Consider the following 22312-nt stretch of genomic DNA (forward strand, 5'->3'; position numbering starts at 1 on the left):
TGAAATTCTGTATCTGGAAAGTCATTGACATTAGGAACTCAGTAGATGGGTTTCACAGTATTTTTGTTAAAACTGAAGAGCAGATTAGTAAACCAGAAAGAACAAGAGTATATATAGCACGGTGACCACAAGTATTAAAAATATGTAAAAGAGCAAAGAGAACATATGGGACATGGTAAAAAGTGTAATACATATGTAAAGTAAGTCCCAGAAAGGGAGGAGGGAGAAAATGGAGTGGAAGTATTATTTGAAGTGATAATAGCCAAGAACTTTCCAAAAGTGACCAATGAAAATAAGCTACAGATTTAAGAAGTACATTGATTTATTAGCAGGATTAAAAAAACAACAACAACTAAGCATATCACTGTCAAACTGCTAAAAACCAAAGACAAAGAAAATCTTGAAAGCAGCCAGAAAGAGCCACAGTTAGACCAACTGAATTTCTCAATAGGAATGATCAAAGTCAAAACAATAAAGTTACTTCTTTTTAAAAAAAATATATTTTATTGATTTTTTTTACAGAGAGGAAGGGAGGTAGAAACATCGATGAGAGAGAAACATCGATCAGCTGCCTCCTGCACACCCCCTACTGGGGATGTGCCCACAACCAAGGTACATGCCCTTGACTGTAATCGAACCTGGGACTCTTTAGTCCGCAGGCCGAAGCTCTATCCACTGAGCCAAACTGGTTAGGGCAAAGTTACTTCTTAAATGACAATTAAGCTGCCATTCTAGAATTCTGTATTTGCAAAAATACCCTTCAAACATGAAGGTAGTATAGAGACACTTAGTAACACAGAAATGTAAGAAGGAATGAAGAACAACAGAGTAGGTAAATATGTGTTTACATCTAAAGGAACATTGACCATGCAAAATAGTAATAAAACAATAACACAAAGGAAGGGAGGTCCACGAAATTCAAATATTATAAGATCTTAGCATTGTCTAGGAAGTGGTAAAAGTACTAATTTATTTTAGGTACCAATAAAATTTAGGTAAGGTGGCATGTTGTAATTTTCAGGGTTCCCACTACAGAAATAAAATTAAAGGAAATTTATTTAATAAGCTAAAAGAAAAATGGAACTTAAAAATATTTAGTAATCTAAAAAAAACACAAAAGGGGGGAAAAGGAACATAAAACAAGTAGGACAAATAGAAAACAAATGGTAACATGGTATATATAAACACAAATGCATCAGTAACTACATTAAATATTAATTGAAATATTCTAATTACAAAACAAACATTATCAAACTGGAATTTTTTTTTGAAACCTAATTGCTGCTTGTAAGAATTATAATCACTTTGCAAAAGTGTTGGCAGTATCTGCCAAAGCTAGACACAGGGATACCTCTATGACCCAGCATTCCACTTCTAGAAATATAGCCATGAGAAAGCATTCCTACATGCACCGAAAGATGCCCAATGTGTTTATAGCAAGAGTACTTAATGGACACCAATTAGAAACTATCCAAATATCATCAACAGAAGAATGAATAAATTCATACAATACTATATGGCAATGGAAAAACTCAGGTCTCATACATCAGGATGATTCTAAGTAGCCCATTGTACTAAGTAGGTTATTGATCCAGCTGCTGTAACAGTGACCTGAATTAACAGTGGATTTAACCACACAGAAGTTTCTTTTCTTCCTTGTTACAACTTGAGTGTGATATGATGGCTCCACCTAGGATCCTTCTGTCTTCCGTCTTGTCTCTCTGTTATTCCTAGGCTGCTTCCATTGTTTACAGGATTAGAGATGGCTAACCATATTCAAGCCAGTGGGAAAGAGGACATATGGTCCAAGGAGCACACTTCTTCCTTAAAAAAAATTTTTTTTAATTGATTTCAGAGAGGAAGGGAGAGACAGAGAGAGAGAGAGAGAGAGAGAGAGAAACACCAATGAAGAAAGAGAATCATTGACCAGCTGCCTCCTGCATGGACCCTACTGGGGATCGAGCCCGCAACCTGGGGATGTGACCTGACTGAGAATCGAACTTCTGGTTTGAGCCAGTGTGACTCAAACACTGAGCCACACTGGCTGGACACATTTTACACATTTCACCTCTGCTCAGACCTTATTGTCCAGGAGTTACTAGAAGACTGGGAAATAACCCAGCTTGGTGGTCATGTACTCTGTGCTGAGGTCTAGTACCAGAGACAACCCCTGGTCTCTGCCACATCCTGAGCTTAGTAAGATCGAAGTTGCTGAATTTAGACTCACATAGCTGATCGTTAAGCTCTGATCTTTGTAGTAGGGCATCCTTCTACTTGTTTCTCTTAAAATTATAATACATACCGAACTTAAAAATGAAACTATGTAAAATCTTAGTGCTTTTCCCTATATAGACCTGAGAGAATATGGAAGATTCATGCCTTATGCTCCTTTATTCACTGAAATTCAGTAAATACCTTGTATCCTTTGTCCATTCTGGCTGGTTGAAACCGAACTCTTACAGGCAGGCCTACTTTTGCTTGTAATGCTAATAATGAAGTTCTAGAACTGTACCCCTTTATAATGACCAACAAAAGAGACCAAGATGGAAACGAAGGAGATGTGCCTCTACCTCACAGCTGTAGAGGGAGAGAAACAGTTGTGTTTCCTAGAACCAGTTCTAAGAATCTGCTTTCATGAGGTGATAAATTAAGAACATTCAGAAGAACATCAATCTTGTTTTCCAGTGCAATATGAAAACTTGTTTGAGTATTCATATTTCAGCAGCTTGTTTTCTTCCCTGTTCTTGGAAGTATAATTTTAACAAAAAGATCTTGTAAAACTAAGACTTTTGGAATTGTTACTGCATGCTACAAAGGTGACCTTAAAAAGAGCTTGTAATTCTGATTGTCTTCCTTGATAGTTTGTTGCCTTGGCAATAATGCTATAATTTATGTCTGAATTCCTAAGCAACCCAAAGACTTAGAACTTTGCTCTGTAAAACCAGAAGAGATTCATTTGCTCAGTTCTCGTTGCCATCATTTTTAATGGAGAAAAATAAATTACTGTCACACTCGTCAATTTCTTATTTTAACAAAAACTGAAAGCCTTGTTGCTGAATTAACAAGGGCAATTGCCTTTCCTTTTTTCTGTGAAAATCTAATATTTTTATCTGTAGGAATTCATGAAATTCTTATTTTCAAGTTACTGAACAGTGTTTCTCTTTTTCCACATAGACTGTCCTTCATCCAACTGGGTTCAGTTCCAAGACAGTTGTTACATTTTTCTTCAAGAAACCATCAAAGTAGAAAGCATAGAGGATGTCAGAAATCAGTGTACTGACCATGGTAAGGAGTTTATTCTTTTTCTTTTGCCTTTCAGAAATCAGTAAATAGTGTTTACTAATTTCTTTTAAAACAACTGTTTGTTATATCTCCCTGGCTCCTTATAATAACCATATCCTGCAATATACAAGCCACAGGCAGTGGAACTGGGTGGAAGACAGTTGTTGGTCATGTACTCTGTGCTATACAGCACATTGCTGTCCTAGCAGAGTGGAAGAACAGTAGCAACAGCAGGGTCTAAATAATGTGCCTGCTCTGTGCCAGGCACTGTGCTTAAGCACACCATATATTTTAATTGGTTTCAATTATTATAATGAACCTTCTTTTATCAAGAAGAAATTTAGTTCAGTTATTTGTTCAAGGTCACACAGGTCATAATGGGTAGAGCCAGGATTCAAACCAGGGTGTGTCTGACTTTAGGACCAGAGTTCTGGGTCACTCTGTTGTTCTGCCCTAAAAGTGCTATTTCAGGCATGTGTGTGAGCAGAAATCAGGTGACAAGGAACCATGAAGTAAGACTGTGGTAAAGAAGTATACATTAGAGAAAAATAAGAGAAAGGATATTTGCTAGAGGGTATGTTCAATATTCTCTGGGAAATACATTTGTAACTTCACATCGTGAAATACTTTATTTTATTATTTTTTAAATATGTTTTTATTGATTTCAGAGAGGAAGGGAGAGGGAGAGAGAGAGAGAAACATCAATGATGCGCGAGAATCACTGATTGGCTGCCTCCTGCATATCCCCTACTAGGGATCAAGCCCGCAACCCAGGCATGTGCCTTTGACCAGAATTGAACCCGGAACCTTTCACTTTCAGTCCACAGGCCGATGCTCTATCCACTGAGCCAAAACGGCTAGGGCAGTGAAATATTTTAAATAAAAGTTATTTTTTAAAAGGCCTAAAATAAATAAATAAATAAATAAATAAATAAATAAATAAATACAAAGGTCTATTTGTATGCTCTTTATATATCTGACTTTTTAGCTCAAAGTGCATCCTGTTGTTAGCCTGTAACTGTTGTGATCATCATTGGCTCAAAATTAAACTCTGATGTGAACTTCTAGTCAAGATGGGGGCATAGGAAAAAGCGGTACTAGAATACCCCACAACCATATCAAAATTACAACTAAACTACAGAACAACCATCATTCAAAACTGCCTGAAATATAGCTGAACAGAAGCCCTAGAACTAGGGGATTAACTAAGAAGCCACATCCAGACTGGTAGGAGGGGTGGAGATGCAGAACAGGGCTAGTCACACACCCACGTGTGGTGGATAAAAATCAGGAGGGATATCTCAACTGTAGAGGTCACTCCTGAGAACTAAGGGAGAACCTCAGCAGCACTAAAAAGCACATGGAAACCTTAAACAAGAACCAGTCAGAAATGAAGGTTACACTAACTCAACTGAAGAATAACTTACAGGGAATCAACAATAGAGTAGACGAAGCTGAGAATCAAACCAGCGATTTGGAATATAAGGGAGCAAAACCACCCAATCCCAACAGCAAAGAGAAAAAACCCCCCAAAATTAAGATAGTGTAAGGAGCCTCTGGGACAACTTCAAGAGTACCAAATTTGCATCATGGGGGTGCCAGAAGGAGAGGAGAGAGAGCAAGAAATTGAAAACCTATTTGAAAAAATGACATAAAAACTTCCCTAACCTAGTGAAAGAAATAGACATACAAGTCTAGGAAGCACAGAGCTTCCCTAACAATATGAGCCCAAAGAGGCCCACACAAAGATACATTATAATTAAAATGCAAAAGGTTAAAGACAAAGAGAGAAGTTTAAAAGCAATAAGAGAAAAGCAGTTAGTTACCTACAAGGGAGCACCCATAAGACTTCCAGCTGATTTCTCAACAGAAACTTCACAGTCCAGAAGGGAGTGGCAAGAAATGTTCAAAGTGATTAAAAGCAAGAACCTACAACCAAGATTACCCAGCAAAGCTATCATTGAGAATCAAAAGACATATAATGAGCTTCTGAGATGAGAAAAAGCTAAAGGAATCCATCACCACCAAAGCAGTATTACATGAAATGTTAAAGGGCCTTCTTTAAGAAGAAGAAGGGGATAAAAAGACCAAAATGGCAATAAATACATATCTATCACCAATTGAATCTAAAAAACAAAATAAATGAATAAGCAGAATAGAAACAGACTCATAGATACAGAGAACATTTTGATGGTTGCCAGATGGATGGGAGGTTGGGGCATTGGTGAAAAAGTTGAAGGGATTAAGAAGTACAAATTGGTAGTTGCAGAACAGTCTTGAGGATGTAAAGTAAAACATAGGGAATGTAGCCAGTACTATTCTAATAACTATGTATAGTGTCAGATGGGTAGGAGATTTATTGAGATGATCACTTTGTAAGTTATACAATGTATAATCACTGGGGTGTACACCTGAAACTAATATTGTATGTCAACTGTAATTGAAAAATAAAAAGTGGTTTAAAAAACTATGATGTTGTAAACTAGCATCTTCTTCAACTGATATATCTATGATGGTGAGTTGAGTCATTGATTCTTTAAAGGTGCTTTTTATTATTGTTTAAGATCTAGAGATCTGTAGATCTTTTCATGAAATTTTGACTTAGGCATATTAATCACTCTAGCATTCAGAAATGCCCTTTACCTAAAAGACGAAATTTCTGACAACACACCAGTATAACATTTGGAATACTATCAAATTAGGAATATTTTAGTTAAAATAAGAGTTATTTATCATAGAAGGAATATATGTAAGCATAGAAGTTTTTAATCCTAGTAAGTGCCACATACTACTTAATGCATAGTTATTGTTTCCTTTTGAAAAACTGTTGCCTGCTAAATGGTGTCGAACATTGGCTCTTTGAAAAAAAGACAAAATTTCCAACATGTCAATTTGGTTTCATTTCAAGGAAATTGAATAACAGGAATTTTGCTGGTCTTACAAGATTTTAAAATGGAATTTCCCCTATAACTATTTTCTTTTAAGAAAATCATTTATGCCCTGGCTGGTGTGCTCAGTAGTTAGAGTGTCAGCTTGCACACGAAAGGGTTCCCCTACCCCCCTCCAAGGATTTTGATTCCCAGTGAAGGATATGTACCTTGGTTGTGGGTTTGCACCCTACCCCAGTCGTGGCGGTGCAGGAGGTAAACATCTCTCTCACATCGATGTTTCTCTTCCTCTTTCTCTTTTTCTCTCTCTTTCTCTTTCCCCTCCCTCCCTCCTACTCTTTATGAAAAGCAATGGAGAAAATATCTTCATGTGATGATTAACAAAACAAAAAAATAAGAAAGAAAACAATATTTTATTAAGTACTAGAGCAGTGGTTCTCAACCTTCCTAATGCCTCAACCCTTCAATGCAGTTCCTCATGTTGTGGTGACCCCCAATTTCATTGTTACAAATTGAACATAATTAAAGCATAGTGATTAATCACAAAAACAATATAAATTATATATGTGTTTTCCGATGGTCTTAGGCGACCCCTGTGAAAGGGTCTTTCGACCCCCAAAGGGGTCATGACCCACAGGTTGAGAACCACTGTGCTAGAGGCTCAGTGCATGAAATTCATGCGTGGTTAGGGTCCCTAACAGGTGCCAGCCAGGGCCTCCCTTCCCCAGCTGCCAGCTGCTGGCTGGGGCCTTCCTTTGCTCCACGCCGCCCCCTGGTGGTCAGCCCACGGCATAGTGAGTGATCGAACTTCTGGTCAGTCGAATTCCCGAGGGGACACTTTGCATATTAGGCCTTTACATATATAGGTACTTAGACATAAACCAGATTTCAATTGCAGAAATTAATGATATTGGAGGCTGAGAGCCAAGCAAGGACTGGTTCCTATACTCTTATTAGCTTGTATGAACCACAAGGTGGAAGTTCATTGTCCAGCTTTAATACTTACCTTAAGCAGTTAAGCAACTGCTTACTATACAGAGGCATACTTAATACTTGTGACTGACTTCCTCTACAACTCAACTGTGGTTAGCTGTATTTGCTATTTTTCTTTAGCAAAGCAAAACAAAATAGAAAACACCCAGCAACTTTGTAGCTTGTTTCAGAGTCCATTAACTCTGCTTGTTCAAGCTGGGAAACCATTTAGGAATTTTAAATTGTTGTATGTAAATTTGCTTATACAATTTGTCTAGTGTCAAAAGAAAAATAATTTCCCACCCAGTTAAAATGTATAAATTCAGCTTGTCTTACTGATTTTTTAAAAATTCTCATACAGTTCTCACCATTTATGTGATAATCCTTTTTATTTCCTCCACTATGGAAATACCCATTTCATTGATGAGCCAGAAGATTAGCTAAAATGTGTTTATAATGCTGTTACTTATTTTTGGATAGGATCGTGTTTTGGTTTAGAATAGTGGTGGACATCAATTCAGTGTTTGCTATGTATGCAGAAGAAAAGCACAAGGACTTCTAGAATATTTACATTTGGATTTATTAAATCTTCACAGCCTCACAAAATTATATCATAAACCTGTCATTAAGGGCATATACTAGTACTAGTATACACAATTAGTGACTTGCTACCTTTTGAGCTGCAGAGAGCTATATCTAGAAATATTCCCTGTGCTTTGTTCTAATTTACTTGATGTTACCTCTCCGTTATTCTTGATACTATGATTCCTTTAGGAAAATAATTGTGAGAGGCTAAAGTTTTTCTTATTTTGCAGCATTTACCCTAAATTTATATATTATCATTACAATAGAAAAAATGAGTATTTTCAATCTTTCCTTTTTGTGATCTATGAGCTATGTCACTAGCCATAAAAAGAATTAAAGACCCAAATTACATCTCAGCAGGTAGTGTCACTAATAATGCATGTAAAAAAAAAATTGCTTGTGTGCATGCATTCTTTAGGGTCTTACGCTGTCATTTGTTAAAGAAAATGACATAGTAATTTTAGTGTATACAGTACTTAATTAGATTACAATGTTAAAAATCATTAAAGTTCCACTGGCTGCTACAAGGTCAGAGAAAATGATGAAAAACTAATCTCAGCACTTATGCCTAAAGTGTCACATGGTAAAGTATTTCCCTTGAGGAGTTTTCTAGTGTGGCATTTTTGGTCACATTTCAAATGATAAGTAAGTAAATACTTGGGTAAAACAGATTGAAAGTCTCTATGACATTCAATAGATAGGAGGTGACAGCAGGTGGAACTGATAAGAACTGGAGTTTTTAAAACTGGAGATGACTGAGAGAATCTTGCTGAATCCTGATTTGGGAGTAATTAAAATACTATTAAGTATTTTAATGTCAGTCTTATTTTTCTTTTCAAAGTTCTTTCTTAATTACACAACTAAGGAATGATCACTGCAAAAAACTTAGAAAAACACATATGCATATATTTTAAAAATGAAACAAAATCATCCTAAATTGCACTACCCTAAGGAAAAGTAATGACTGAAAGCATTTTGGTTAAGTCTCCTTCTAGACTCCCCACCTCCAAGCAAATACATTTTAATAAATGTTTGCTTAAATATATAAATGGATATTAGGCAAAAATGTTCTGTAATCCTCATTTTCTCTTAAAATGTCTTTACATGGCAGTAAATAGCCTATATAAGAAAAGCTTAATATGCAAATCGACTGACCAGTTGGAAGGGGTGGGGGTGGAGGCCAGTGAGCAGGCGGCGCCAGGCCAGCCAAAGTGGGTGCCAGCAGGCAGAGGGAGGGGACCAAGGGAGGCGGGGCAATTGGGGGACGGTGGTGACTGGCGGCGGGGAGATGGGGGGGGGCAGGACCCCACTGGTCGCCTCCCGCAGAGGTTTATTCAGCTTGGCCGCACTGGCCTTTCTACTTTTATACCCGGTTTAAGCACAGCATTTGTAAAATTGGGGTGATGGGGAGCAAGTGCCCTTCCCGCTGGACACAGCGACTTGAGTGCCGGCCTTATGTGCGTCCCCAGGTCGCCAGCAGACACCGCCACGACCAGGGGCTGTAACCTGGGGATGGGCCGGCCCAGGAGTGGGCTCTTCCTCCCTGTGCCGCCACTGGGGCCACGCACCCTCCCCGCCTCCTTCCATCTCGGGCCTACATCCCTGACTGCAAAGCCAGCAGCAGCCAGCAAGCGGGCCACCAACCCAAGCTGCAAGCCACAAAGACTGGAAGTGCACCCCCAAGGCCTTCAACTGGAGACTCTTCCCGAGTCCCCATCCGCCCCGACCCCCCAACCTCCCGTGGCCCCTCTCCCCGGCCAGCCCCGCCCCCAATTGGCCCCTGCCAGGGACCCTGACAGGAGGGAGCCGATTCCTCTAGGCTGGCATCAGCGACAGAATGTGTCTGAAACCAACTATTGGCACAACCTGCCTCTGCAGCCGAAAGAAAGCGGCGTCATCAACAGAAATGTCTGAAGACCAACTATTGGTACAACATACCTCTGAAGCCAAAAGAAGCTGGCGTTGTCGACAGAATATGTCTGAAGAACAGCCATCGACAATGTACTACCAATGCTGGTAGGAACTGCCTTCGCAGTGAAATTGAAGTAAATGAGGATGCAATTATCAAACATAGTTGTGGTGGAATAACTGTTACATGTTAATTTTGCTTATCACTAAATTTCTCTGATGAAAAACCATCTGATGGAAAATTTACTCAATGTTGTAGCAAAGGTAAAGTTTGTCCAAATGATAAACATTTTCCCAACATATTTGTAAAAATCCTATATAATAAAAGGCTAATATGCAAATCGGTCGAACGGCAGAATGACTGGTCACTGTGATGCACACTGACCTCCAGAGGGCAGATGCTCAACGCAGGAGCTGCCCCCTAGTGGTCAGTGCGCCAGAAGCCAGGCTCATGGCTGGTGAGCGTAGCGGCGGTGGCGGGAGCCTCTCCCACCTCCACAGCAGTGCTAAGGATGTTCAACTGACGGCTTAGGCCTGCTTCCCATGGGCTTCTGGACTGTGAGAGGGCACAGGCCTGGCTGAGGGACCCCTCCCTCTCCCCCTGAGTGCATGAATTTTGTGCACTGGGCCTCTAGTAGAATATACACTGAGTGGCCAGATTATTATGACTGGCCAGATAATTATGACCACCCCATCAGTACAATGAAGTGAATTAATTATGCAAATAATAATAAAACCTTGAGAGTATTTGCTTAGGAAGTTTTCAATATTCAGTATTTTTGGAAGTGCCAATGAAGTACTGAAGTATTAGTACATTTACTAATAACTGAACATTTCCCCACTGTTTAGATATGCCATAGCTGACTTAACCCTCTAATAATGGTTAATTTTTCGAGTCTCTCAGCGACATAAGCAACGAGTGAGGAGCATTAGTGATTGTGCCTCTTTCATTTGAGCACAGAGCTAATATTAACTTGCACTATTGTTAAGGATCACCAGGTCAGAGAATATGTACTTTTTTAAGGGCTTGCCAGATTGTCTCCAAAAAGATTGTACTGATTTTTACTCCGACTAACCACTTATGAATTCCTATTTTTCTACACCCATGGCCAACATTGTTTAATCTGAAAATCTCCTTATTTTAGTTTTCATTTCTTTACCAGTAAGATTGCATTTTCCACATATTAGTTGTTATGTTTCTTTTTGTGAGGGTGAATTGCCTTTTTCAGTTTGAGATCAATTTTTTCTTTTATTAAGGTGTTTGCCTTTTTATTTTTTATTCCTAATAGAGCTTTCATCTGCCCAGTTTGTGAGTTTCTTCTTTAACTATAAGGTATGCTTTGGGGGTAGATTTTTGGCCCTATAGTTTTCTTTTCCCTCTGTAGTTAAATTTCTTGGTTGTCTCTTTTAATAGAAGTGAAAGTAGTAACATAATACTTTTTTCTTAGGAACATGTTATATTCCTCATTTAGCTGAGTACAGCTGAGAGGGTGTTAGGGTGTTCCTTGTTACTTCGATCTTTACCAGGGGATGTATCACCCCCCCACCAGATTTCTGGATGCTACAAGCTTCAATGTCATAATTCATTGTTTTATCTTGCAAAATCATACACTATCACAATAGAAACTAACTCCACTACTGTTTTCTTATGTGTATTAGCCAATTAAGACAGTGGAATTATTTTTTAATTTGCAAGAGAATCTTTGGGTTAAGAAACAAGGTTAAATATCTTGGGAAAGTGACGATACTGCTAATATCTATAGGGTGCTAGGTAGCTTATCGATTATAAGGATATAAAAGTTAATGTATGTGAGACAAAAATATGTGTGGCTGTTGCTCCTTCCTCGTGAACCTGGTGAGAGTCACAGGAAAAATCAATTAATAACTACCCAGGGAGAATGAGGACCACCTTTGTCATTCACCAGGACTTAGTTCTAAGGATGACCAGGGAAAATATGGGAAGGAAACGGCTTTGGGCAGCAGGAGCATGAAGGCCAGGTAAGTGAGGCAGGTCAGAGACGCTGCTTGTTACTTGAACTTGACTAGGTCTTGGGACTCTTCAGGCAAGTTGCCCTCCTTTGCAGCTATCCTGAGTGTGGTCAGAGCTACTCCCCTCTATACTTGTGAAATGAGGGCAGGAGGGCCCAGGATCATTAGAGAAAGTGGATAGTGGGGAAAAGTTGAGATACATAAAATGTGTTTTACTGCTCAAGCCTCTTCATGATGTTTGTTTTCATGTTAATGAGATTACCAACTCTAGGTGAATGAAATAGAGCAGCGGTTCTCAACCTGTGGGTCGCGACCCCTTTGGTGGTCGAATGACCTTTTCACAGGGGTCGCCTAAGACCATCCTGCATATCAGATATTTACATTACGATTCATAACAGTAGCAACATTACAGTTATGAAGTAGCAACGAAAGTAATTTTATGGTTGGGTCACAACATGAGGAACTGTATTTAAAGGGCCAGAAGGTTGAGAACCACTGAAATAGAGTATACTAGTAAAATGATTCTGCTCAATGTACATCGCATTATTTTACTTTTCTCATGAGTGATGATGTGCTCTTTAGATGTGCATATTTTAAAGCTAAATTAAAAATGTAAAAGTATAATTATGTATTTCAATACTGTATAATTTTATATACTTCATGTGATTTTCATTGGTTGTAGGAAGATGTTGACTTTTTTCCTACCTAAAATGATTTCAGGAGCAGACATGATAAGCATACACAATGAAGAAGAAAATGCTTTTATACTGGATACTTTGAAAAAGCAATGGAAAAGCCCGGATGATATCCTACTAGGCATGTTTTTTGACACTGATGGTAAGTGCTATTTATCTTGAGATATATCCTTTTTTTCCCCTTAACATTAGTAAAACTGATCACTTTCTTTTATATTCTTCAATTCCCTAGTTCAAGGTGGTGTTTCCTCTGGTGTCTAGGTACTGCAGTTTTAGCGTCACCCATGACCTGTACCACAGCTTTTCCCTCTGCAATTCACTGTGTTTCACATGTGAGAATCAAAGTTGATTTCTTTTGTCTGGATTAGAATGTGGTTCTAGGTTCAGTAATTTTGTAAGATGGTAGGGTTATAAAAATCAGTACTGATGTCAATGATTATGATACAGATGGACAACTATCAAGGTTGTATCATGTAAATGTATTTATTGTCACTGTAGAAAATACATAATTACTTTCTAAATGAAATTACTAAGTTTACTATTAATAATTTATTTTCTTGGCTATTTCCCATTAATATATTATTTCTGTACAAATATGAGATCTGCAGAACCTTCTTGAACCGATACCTTTGATTGACCTGTACACAGGATATGCTCCTTCTCTTTTATATATATATACTAGTAACCCAGTGCACGAAATTCGGGGGAGAAGGGGCCTCTCAGTCTGGCCTTCACCCTCTCCAATCTGAGACCCCTCAGGGAATGTCCAACTACCTGTTTGTGCCCACACTTTTAACAGATAACAGCTCCATTGTTGTTCCTTTCTTATGCTTAAAACCATTGGAATTAGTAGGTATTCAAAGTGTGTATACATTTTGGGGGGACACCCTGTATATCTCTAGTCAGTGGTGAAAGAAACCAACAGCAGATTTGGAACTCCCAGACAGGGAACCTCGCTCACTCCCCACATGTCTCCCCACTTCACTTTTCACCTTCGTGGGCAGCAGGAGAATCAAGTTTTCTCTCATTACTTCGGAAAAGCACGTCCTGTCACCCGTTGCCCGGCAGGAGTGCGCTAGGCCCCAAGCAAGCAAGGCTCAGTCAGGGCAGCCTTCACTCATGGGTGCTGGCACCCAAAATGCACATTCCTCCTCTACAGTCGCCCCGACTATCCCACTGTTTCACTGAGAGGACGGAATTCCTCTCTGCCTCTAGGCTCTTGATCTTGAATGCTGACCGAAGGCACTTCAGAGAGGGCCGCTCGTGCCCACCAGGTTTGTCTGTCTGCACCTGCTCCTGCCTCAGCACCTGCATTAACCCCCCAGAGGTGATCTCGTAGCTGCACTGGCCTCCGTGGGAACGGGGCATCACCACTCCGCCCTCTCACTGTCATCTCACAGGCGCCCATTCTCAGCACCCAGAACACCCAGACACTCTCCAAAGGACGTGAGCGCATTAGAGGGGATGTGTGCACATCCTGTGGGGGTGTTAGGCTTGCCGGGTTGATGGAAGTGCGGTGGAGAGGTGGGGGGAACTTGTGCACGCCTTGGTTTGCAACTGTTGCAGGCGCAGGAGGGTGACAGTGTGCTGGGGGATGTTCGCACGCCAGGTGGGGATGTGCACACCAGAGGCCTCTGGCTTTGCCGATTCGCAAACCCCCATGGTGCAGCCAGGAGGACGTCAGTCTGGCCTGCCACGGTGGCTGTCCCTGCGATCCTGCACCTTCTGGGCCAGGAGGCAGATCTTGCGCAGTCACTCCTGGGCGCTGATGGCTGCCTCCCCGCCGTGAAGGGTCACGGATCCGAGTCCTGGGACCGTGCACAGCCTCAAGCGCTGCCCCCCGCCCGGCAGGGTCACAGATCCATGTCTTGGTCCCATGGACAGCCTCAAGCACTGCCCCCCACCAGGCAGGGTCACAGATTCGGGTCCCGGACTGCAGACAGCCTCCTGTGCTGCCCCCCTGCCCACCAGGTCACGGATCTGGGTCCCGGGACCATGAACAGCCTCAAGCACTGCCCCCCACCTGGCAGGGTCACAGATCCGAGTCCCGGACTGCAGACAGCCTTGCCTGCTGCCGCCTGCCTTCAGTGTGCATATTAGCCGCCATCTTGTTGCTTCAGGGTGGGGGTCCCCATTGGGGTGCCTGGCCAGTCTGGGTGAGGGGCTGAGGGCTGTTTTCAGGCTGGCGGGTGACTGAAGTTCCAAACCTCTCCTTTTTTTTTTTTTTTTTTTTTCTGGCATTTATTTACCTTCTATGCCTGTCACTGGAGCTGAGAGCCGGCTTTCTCTCTGAGGCTCGGCTGCTGAAAGCAGGTTTCTGACCTTTGTTTACCTTCTGTATTTGAAACTTTGTTGCGACTCCAGCTCTGAGATCCCGGCTGACTGAAAACAGATTACTGGGATTTTGTTTAGCTTCTATATTTGTTACAATGTTTCAAACTGCAAGCTCAGAGGCCGGCAACGGCAGGCGGGGAATGTTGGAGTCCTCCGTCACTGAAGCAAGCAAGCCTCCTGTTAGCTTTAAGCTGCCTGGCTGCTGGCCGCCATCTTGGCTGGCAGTTAATTTGCATATCTCCCTGATTAGCCAATGGGAAGGGTAGCGGCAATACGGCTAATTACCATGTTTCTCTTTTATTAGATAGGATATATATACTGGGGGCCCAGTGCACAAATTCATGCACCTTGAAGGGAACTATGGACCATGAGGCTACGGTAGGCACAGGGGCGAGTCTTGACCCATACTCTGCACCCCTGCCTGGCCCCTCCCACCACAGCTCCAGTCCCCTGTCTGCCAGCAGCCCTGCTCCCACTGCCTCCACTCCCACACACTGACGGCCATCCTCCTGGCATCTGCTGACTGCGCGAAGTGATTAGGGCCAGCGCCATCAGCAGGTGCAAGCTGCGGCTGCTGCCTGATTGCCCCTCTGGAGCAGGGGGAGGTGGAGAAGCCCTCAGGAGCGATCGGGGCTGGCAGCCAGTGCGAGCAGTGGCTCCAGGGCTGGCAGCAGGTGTGGGCGCCGGCAGCAGGTGCGAGCGCCCAGCGGGACCGCGGCACGTGGGAGCAAAGAATTTTCAGTAACCACCAGAAGCTCACACTGATGACAGCGACCGGCACATTGCCTTGGTCTGGTGCCCCTACTCACCTGCTCCACCATCTCTCCTTGGCCGATGCCCACTATGTTCCGCTTTCTGCCACCTGCTGCTAATGCCCGCCATGTTCCGCACATGTCCCCTGGTGGTCAGCGCATATTATAGATTATAGTGACTGGTTGTTCGGTTGCTTGGTTGCTTGGTTGTTCCGCTGTTCTGTCTATTTGCATATTAGGGATATATATATATACTCTTTTTTATAAAAAAATATATTTTATTGATTTTTTACAGAGAGGAATAGAGAGTTAGAAACATCGATGAGAGAGAACCATCGATCAGCTGCCTCCTGCACGCCCCCCACTGGGGATGTGCCCGCAACCAAGGTACATGCCCTTGACCAGAATCGAACCTGGGACCCTCCAGTCCGCAGGCCGACGCTCTATCCACTGAGCCAAACTGGTTAGGGCTATATATATACTCTTTACTAGTTTATTGAATTTAAAAAATTGAAGATCCCGCATTTTTAAAAGGTCTTTTTACATAAAGTAGAATTTCTCATTGACAGATTTGGAAATCAATCTGAATTGGACAAACTATGGACTCAATACACAGATGAGATTTCCTCATACCATTACCTTGACATGGATTTGATACCCACCCTCAAAAGAATCCTATAAAAAATTGCTTCAAAGCCCCTTTAAAATTGCAATAGTGCAGCAAAACCACAAGTAATCCACTGCCTATTAACCTGTTATTTTAAATATAGCCTGAAAAGCCAACAGGCATTTTTTGTGCAATTTTTAAAAATATTGTAAGATGAAATATCAAATCTGCACAGTGCTGTCCCTTCACAGAAGGTAAGAAACCGCCAGCCCATCATGTTGGAGGCTGGCCTCAGTGCTGTAGGCTATGAAAGTGGGCCTCCTTCAGGGTCTGGTTGATGTGGAAGTAAAGACCTTGGCATAAGCCGAAACCGAAACTGGTTTGGCTCAGTGGATAGAGCGTCGGCCTGCGGACTGAAAGGTCCCAGGTTCGATTCCGGTCAAGGGCATGTACCTGGGTTGCGGGCACATCCCCAGTGGGAGGTGTGCAGGAGGCAGCTGATCGATGTTTCTCTCTCATCGATGTTTCTAACTCTCTATCTCTCTCCCTTCCTCTCTGTAAAAAATCAATAAAATATATATAAAAAAAAAAAAGACCTTGGCATAGTGCAGACTGCTCGAGTGCAGGCTGAGGGGTGTTGGGGCTGGACCCGGTGACCATGTGGTTCAAGCTACTTTCTAGCCCACTGGCCCTGTCCTGGCTGTTGATGCTGCTGCTGCTTCCACCACTGTCACGGCTTGAAGACTGTGTCCCAGGAATCAGGAAAGACAGGGTTTCTACTACTCCTTTTGGTCTGTGGGGGGGAGATGGTGGTTCTCTTCATTGCCATTCCTTCTCCTTTTCCTGGGGCGGAGGTGCTCGCTCCTGTTCCTTTTCTAATTAAAATACTACAACCAAATGTTTAGACTAGATGTACCTTTCTAACTTTCTACCTTTAATCCTAGACCCTTTGGGTTTTATACTGATAATGTTGAAAATATTCTTAACTGACAGATCAGAGTTTCAAGTGGTTTGATAAGTCAAATATGACTTTTCGTAAGTGGACAGACCAAGATGAGGAGGAGGATCTGGTTGACACCTGTGCCTTTTTGCATACCACGACCGGAGAATGGAAAAAAGGAAATTGTGAAGTTTCTTCTGTGCCAGGAGCCCTTTGTAAAGCAGCTAGTAAGTACAATTGAAGACCTTTTTCCAATCTAAGAGGCATGGGAAAGTAGGGATGGTTTTGAAATAATTTTATTTGAGATAAGTATGCCTCAGGGGAGGGAATAAGACTTCAGAATACATTAGGGTGGTTTGTTCTCAAATCTCTTGGAAGTCAAGCATTAATTCTCTTACATCTCAAAGGTTGGGCCAGATCAGGTGAACCACATACTTAAAAAAAGATGATATTTTGTTGAAAATATTACAGATGTCTCCCTTGCCCCCTCCCCTGGCCTTCCCCGAACTATTGTCTGTCCATGGGCTATGCATATATGCATATAAATTCTTTGGTTAATCTCTGCCCCATCCCTCTGAAATATCAGTCTGTTCCATGCTTCAATGTCTGTATCTTTTTTGCTGGTCAGTTTATTTTGTTCATTAGAGTCCACGTATAAGTGAGATCATGTAATACTTGTCTTTCTCTGACTGGCTTGTTTTGAACCACACATACTTTTATTCTGTCTGCTTATTCTTAAGAGTTTGTAAGAGGTCAAAATTCCTTCTGTTGTTCAGAGGAATTATCATAGCCCCTTTGCATGTGATTTGATTGAACAGTGAAAGTGGTGAATGAAGTTTCCAGGATTCTAATGTTTAAAAAGAATTTGATTCTGTACAAGAATGAATATCTTTTCTTTGGGCAAAGAAGATTTTTATTGTAGTTTGTAATTTATTCTGGATTAAAATGTAAGTTTTCTTCTGATCCATCAGAATACTTTCTAGTGAACAAAACTATTCTGACACAAAACATTAAATTAAAAAAAAATCCTCATTAGAGGATGTTTTTTATTGATGGAAGAGGGAGAGGGAGAGGGGGAGGGGAAGGGGAAGAGGGAGAGAGAGAGATCAATGGGTGCCTCCCGACTAGGGATGGAACCTGAAACCTGGGTATGTCCTGACCTGGTATTGAACCCTCCACCCTTTGGTGCACAGGACAACATTCCAACTGAGCCACACCAGCCAGGGCCTAACCCAGATTTTGATGTTATTATTAAACACTAGAGACCTGGTGCATGAAATTCATGCACTGGGGGTGGGGGTCCCTATCCAGGCCTGCGCCTTCTCACAGTCCAGGAGCCCTTGGGGGATGTTCAACTGCTGGCTTATGCCTGGGGAATGGGCTGAAGCCAGCAGTCGGACATACTTAGCGCTGCCACGGAGGTGGGAAAGGCTTCCACCACCACCACTGTGCTCGCCAACTATGAGCCCAGCTCAGGGCTTCTGGCTGAGTGGCGCTCCCCCTGGTGGTCAGTGTGCATCATAGTGACCAGTCATTCCACCATTCAGTCGATTTGTATATTAGGTTTTTATTATATAGGATTACACAGTTAGTGTTCTAAGTTTTAGAAATAAAACTGCCTGATTGCCCCTCTGGAGCAGGGGGAGGTGGAGAAGCCCTCAGGAGCGATCGTGGCTGGCAGCCAGTGCGAGCATTTGTGCACTCGGGGGGGGGTCCCTCAGCCTGGCCTATGCCCTCTTGCAGTATGGGACCCCTCGGAGGATGTCCACCTGCTGGCTTAGGCCCACTCCCTGGGGGATCGGGCCCAAGCTGGCAGTCAGGCATCCCTCTGGCAGCCCGGCAGCTCTTGGGGGATGTCCACTTGCCAGTGGGGAGCAGGCCTAAGCTGCACTCGGACATCCTTAGTGCTGCTGAGGAGGCGGGAGAGGCTCCTACCACCACTGCTGTACTGGCAGCCGTCAGCCTGGCTTGTGGCTGAGCAGAGCTCCCCCTGTAGGAGCGCACTGACCACCAGGGGGCAGCTCCTGCATTGAGCGTCTGTCCCCTGGCGGTCAGTGTGTGTCATAGTGACCAGTCATTCCCAGTCGTTCTGCTGTCAGGGTCAGTTTGCATACTACCCTTTTATTATATACTAGAGGCCCGGTGCACAAAAATTTGTGCACTCGGGGGGGAGAGGGGGTCCCTCAGCCCATCCTGTGTCCTCTCGCAGTCTGGGACCCCTCAGGAGATAATGACCTGCTGGCTTAGGCCTGCTCCTGGGTGGCAGAGGGCAGGCCCAATCCCTAGGTGCAGCCCCTGGTTGGGCTCAGAGCAGGGCCGATTGGGGAGTTGGGGCGCCGCCCCCTGTCATGCACAGAGCAGGGCGGATGGGGAGGTTGTGATGCCACCCCTAGTCACGCTCAGGGTAGGGCCGATTGGGGGGTTGGGGCACCGCCCTCTGTCACACTCAAGGCAGGGTCGATAGGGAAGTTGCGGCGCCACCCCCTGCCACGCACAGAGCAGGGCCGATCAGGGGGTTGGGGCGCTGCCCCCTGCCATGCACAGAGCAGGGCCGATCAGGGGGTTGGGGCGCTGCCCCCTGTCACACACAGAGCAGGGACCATCAGGGCTTGGGGCTCCGTACTCTGTCACACACAGAGCAGGGCCCATCAGGGGTTTGGGGAGCTCCCCCTTGTCATGCACAGAGCAGGGTCAATCAGGGGTTTTGGGAGCTCCCCCCTGTCATGCACAGAGCAGGGCTGATCAGGGGGTTGGAGAGCTGCCCCCTGTCACACACAGAGCAGGGCCAATCAGGGGGTTGAGGAGCTCCCCCCTGTCACACACAGAGTAGGGCCAATCAGGGGGTTGAGGAGCTCCCCCCTGTCACATACAGAGCAGGGCCCATGGGGGGGCGGGTAGTTGAGGCGCCACACCCTGTCACACTCAGGGCAGGGCCGATGGGGAGGTATGGCTCTACCCCGTCTCACATAGAGCAGGGCCCGTCGGGGGGTTGGGGCGCCGCCACTGTCACACACAGAGCTGCAGGGCAATCGGGGTTGGGGCGCCGCCCTCTATCACCCACAGAGCTGCAGGCCGATCAGGGGGTTGGGGCGCCACCCCCTGTCACACACAGAGCTGCAGGGCAATCAGGGCGTTTGGGCGCTGCCCCTTGTCACGCTGATCCCGGTGCCGGGAAGCCTCGAGGCTCCGCTGATCCCTCCTGGCAGGGTCACAGATCCGGGTCCCAGACCGCAGACAGCCTTGCCTGCTGCCGCCTGCCTTCAGTATGCAAATTAGCCGCCATCTTGTTGCTTCAGGATGGGGGTCCCCACTGGGGTGCCTGGCCAGTCTGGGTGAGGGGCTGAGGGCTGTTTTCAGGCTGGCGGGCAACTGAAGCTCCAAACCTCTCCTTTTTTTCTTTTTTTTTTTTTTATTCTGGCATTTATTTACCGTCTATGGCTGTCACTGGAGCTGAGAGCCGGCTTTCTCTCTGAGGCTCGGCTGAAAACAGGTTTCTGGCCTTTGTTTTCTGTATTCGAAATAATGTTGCGACTCCAGCTCTGAGATCCCGGCTGACTGACAGGAGCTTTCTGGAGTTTTGTTTATCTTCTGTAAATGTTACTATGTTTCCAACTGAAGCTCAGAGGCCGGCGGGAACGTTGGAGTCCACAGCAAGCAAGCCTCCTGTTAGCTTCCAGCTGCCTGGCTGCCGGCCGCCATCTTGGCTGACAGTTAATTTGCATAAGGATACGCTGATTAGCCAATGGGAAGGGTAGCGGTCGTACGCCAATTACCATGTTTCTCTTTTATTAGTGTAGAGGATAGAGGCCTGGTGCATGGGTAGGGGCTGGCTGGTTGGCCCTGAAGGGTGTCCCGGATTAGGGTGGGCGTCCCACTGGGCTGCCTGGCCAGCCTGGGTGAGGGGCTGATGGGTGTTTGCAGGCTGGTCACACCCCCTTCAGGGTGGGGGTCCCCACTGGGGTGCCTGGCCAGCCTGGGTGAGGGGCTGTTTGCCCAGGCTGGTCAAGCCCCCCCCCACACGCCCCACCCCCCCCACCCCCCACAGTGGGGACCCTCACCCCATGGAGGTTTGGCTAGCCTGGGTGAGGGGGTTGAGGGCCAATTTCTGGCTGGCCAAGCCCCCCGGCAACGGAAGCTCCCAGCCTCTCCTTTTTTTCTTTTTATTCTGGGATTTATTTACCTTCTATAATTAAAACTTTGTAGCCTTGAGAGGAGCTCAGAGCCAGCCAGGGCAGGGGGGAGGGAAGCCTTTTGCTTGCTCCAGCTCCGTGGCCACGGCTGGCTGAAAGCAGGTATCTGGGGTTTATTTACCTTATATAATTGAAACTTTGTTGCTTTGAGTGGAGCTCAGAGCCAGCGGGAAGCTTGGCTTCCTCCATCATTGGGGCAACCAAGCCTGCTTGCTCCAGCTCTGTGGCTGCCGGCCGCCATCTTGGTTGGCTTAATTTGCATATCATCGCTGATTGGCTGGTGGGTGTGGCTTAAGGCATAGAGAAGGTACAATCAATTTGCATGTTTGTCTTTTATTAATTAGTGTAGATATCTGAACTAGGTATTTTTTACTTGCTTCAGCAGAGTTCTTGACTACAGTGTTTTATAGTAATTATATAAAATTTGTCATAGCTTTATGGTAGCATTCAACTTCGTATTCTTTTTTTTTTTAGTTCATTTACTGTGCCTTAGGGAACCATTATATAAACCAAACTTTTAAACTATAACTTTGAAACATCATGAGTAAATCCATGATGAGGTAAAAGATTACAGTTGTATACTTTAATTTTAATATTTCCTACATTCTCCCAACCAAAATCCTCTTTACCTCACTTCATTATCTTTTTCTTGAGCCCCCTTATTCTTTTTCCACCACCAAGCTAATGCATTTTGTAAGACCTCTACATCTTTTATTAAAAACTAAGTTCAAAACAGATAAAGGCAATACCAAAAAATGGGAGTGGATACTATTAAGCTATTAAAGGGTTCATTTTTAACTGCTTTGAAAGTATTTAAGGGAATTTTAATATTAAAGTTTTTAATTTCGATTTTCTTTTGTATTTCAGTTCCATATGAAAAGAAATATTTATCAGGTATGTAATGGTCTTAAATTTTTTTCACTAATGACCCTCTCTAAAAAATTAAACATAAAGTAGAACAATTTTTATACAAATGTAGAAAGGTCTCTTAGCTTTGTAATAAGACTGACATTTTAAATATGATTAACTGCAAGTTATGTAAGAAATGAACTTTTTTAAAACACCAATTTTTTTAATTGAACTCCAATGTTTGTGTGGGAAAGGACTATCTTTTCTTCAAAAAAATTTCCCCTCAGTTGTAATTACATGTCTTGAGGGCTTTCTAAACAC

The 22312-nt window shown here is 43.6% G+C and overlaps 1 protein-coding gene and 1 pseudogene across 1 annotated transcript in view; one reads left to right on the top strand and one right to left on the bottom strand.

Annotated features, from left to right (window-relative positions):
• LY75 (lymphocyte antigen 75) overlaps positions 1-22312 on the top strand; it is a 134052-nt gene that overhangs the window by 106892 nt on the left and 4848 nt on the right. Inside the window, exons 35-38 of the mRNA XM_070422923.1 lie at positions 3175-3285; positions 12345-12461; positions 17006-17179; positions 22010-22036. Coding sequence (XP_070279024.1) covers positions 3175-3285; positions 12345-12461; positions 17006-17179; positions 22010-22036 — 429 coding nt within the window. The remainder of the gene's footprint in view (positions 1-3174; positions 3286-12344; positions 12462-17005; positions 17180-22009; positions 22037-22312) is intronic.
• Positions 12548-16857, bottom strand: LOC139015425 (protein VCF1 pseudogene; annotated as a pseudogene).

This window comes from Myotis yumanensis, unplaced genomic scaffold, assembly GCF_028538775.1.
Source record: "Myotis yumanensis isolate MYYU_CA2020_CCGP unplaced genomic scaffold, mMyoYum1.0.hap1 SCAF_8, whole genome shotgun sequence".
Classification (NCBI taxonomy): domain Eukaryota; kingdom Metazoa; phylum Chordata; class Mammalia; order Chiroptera; family Vespertilionidae; genus Myotis; species Myotis yumanensis.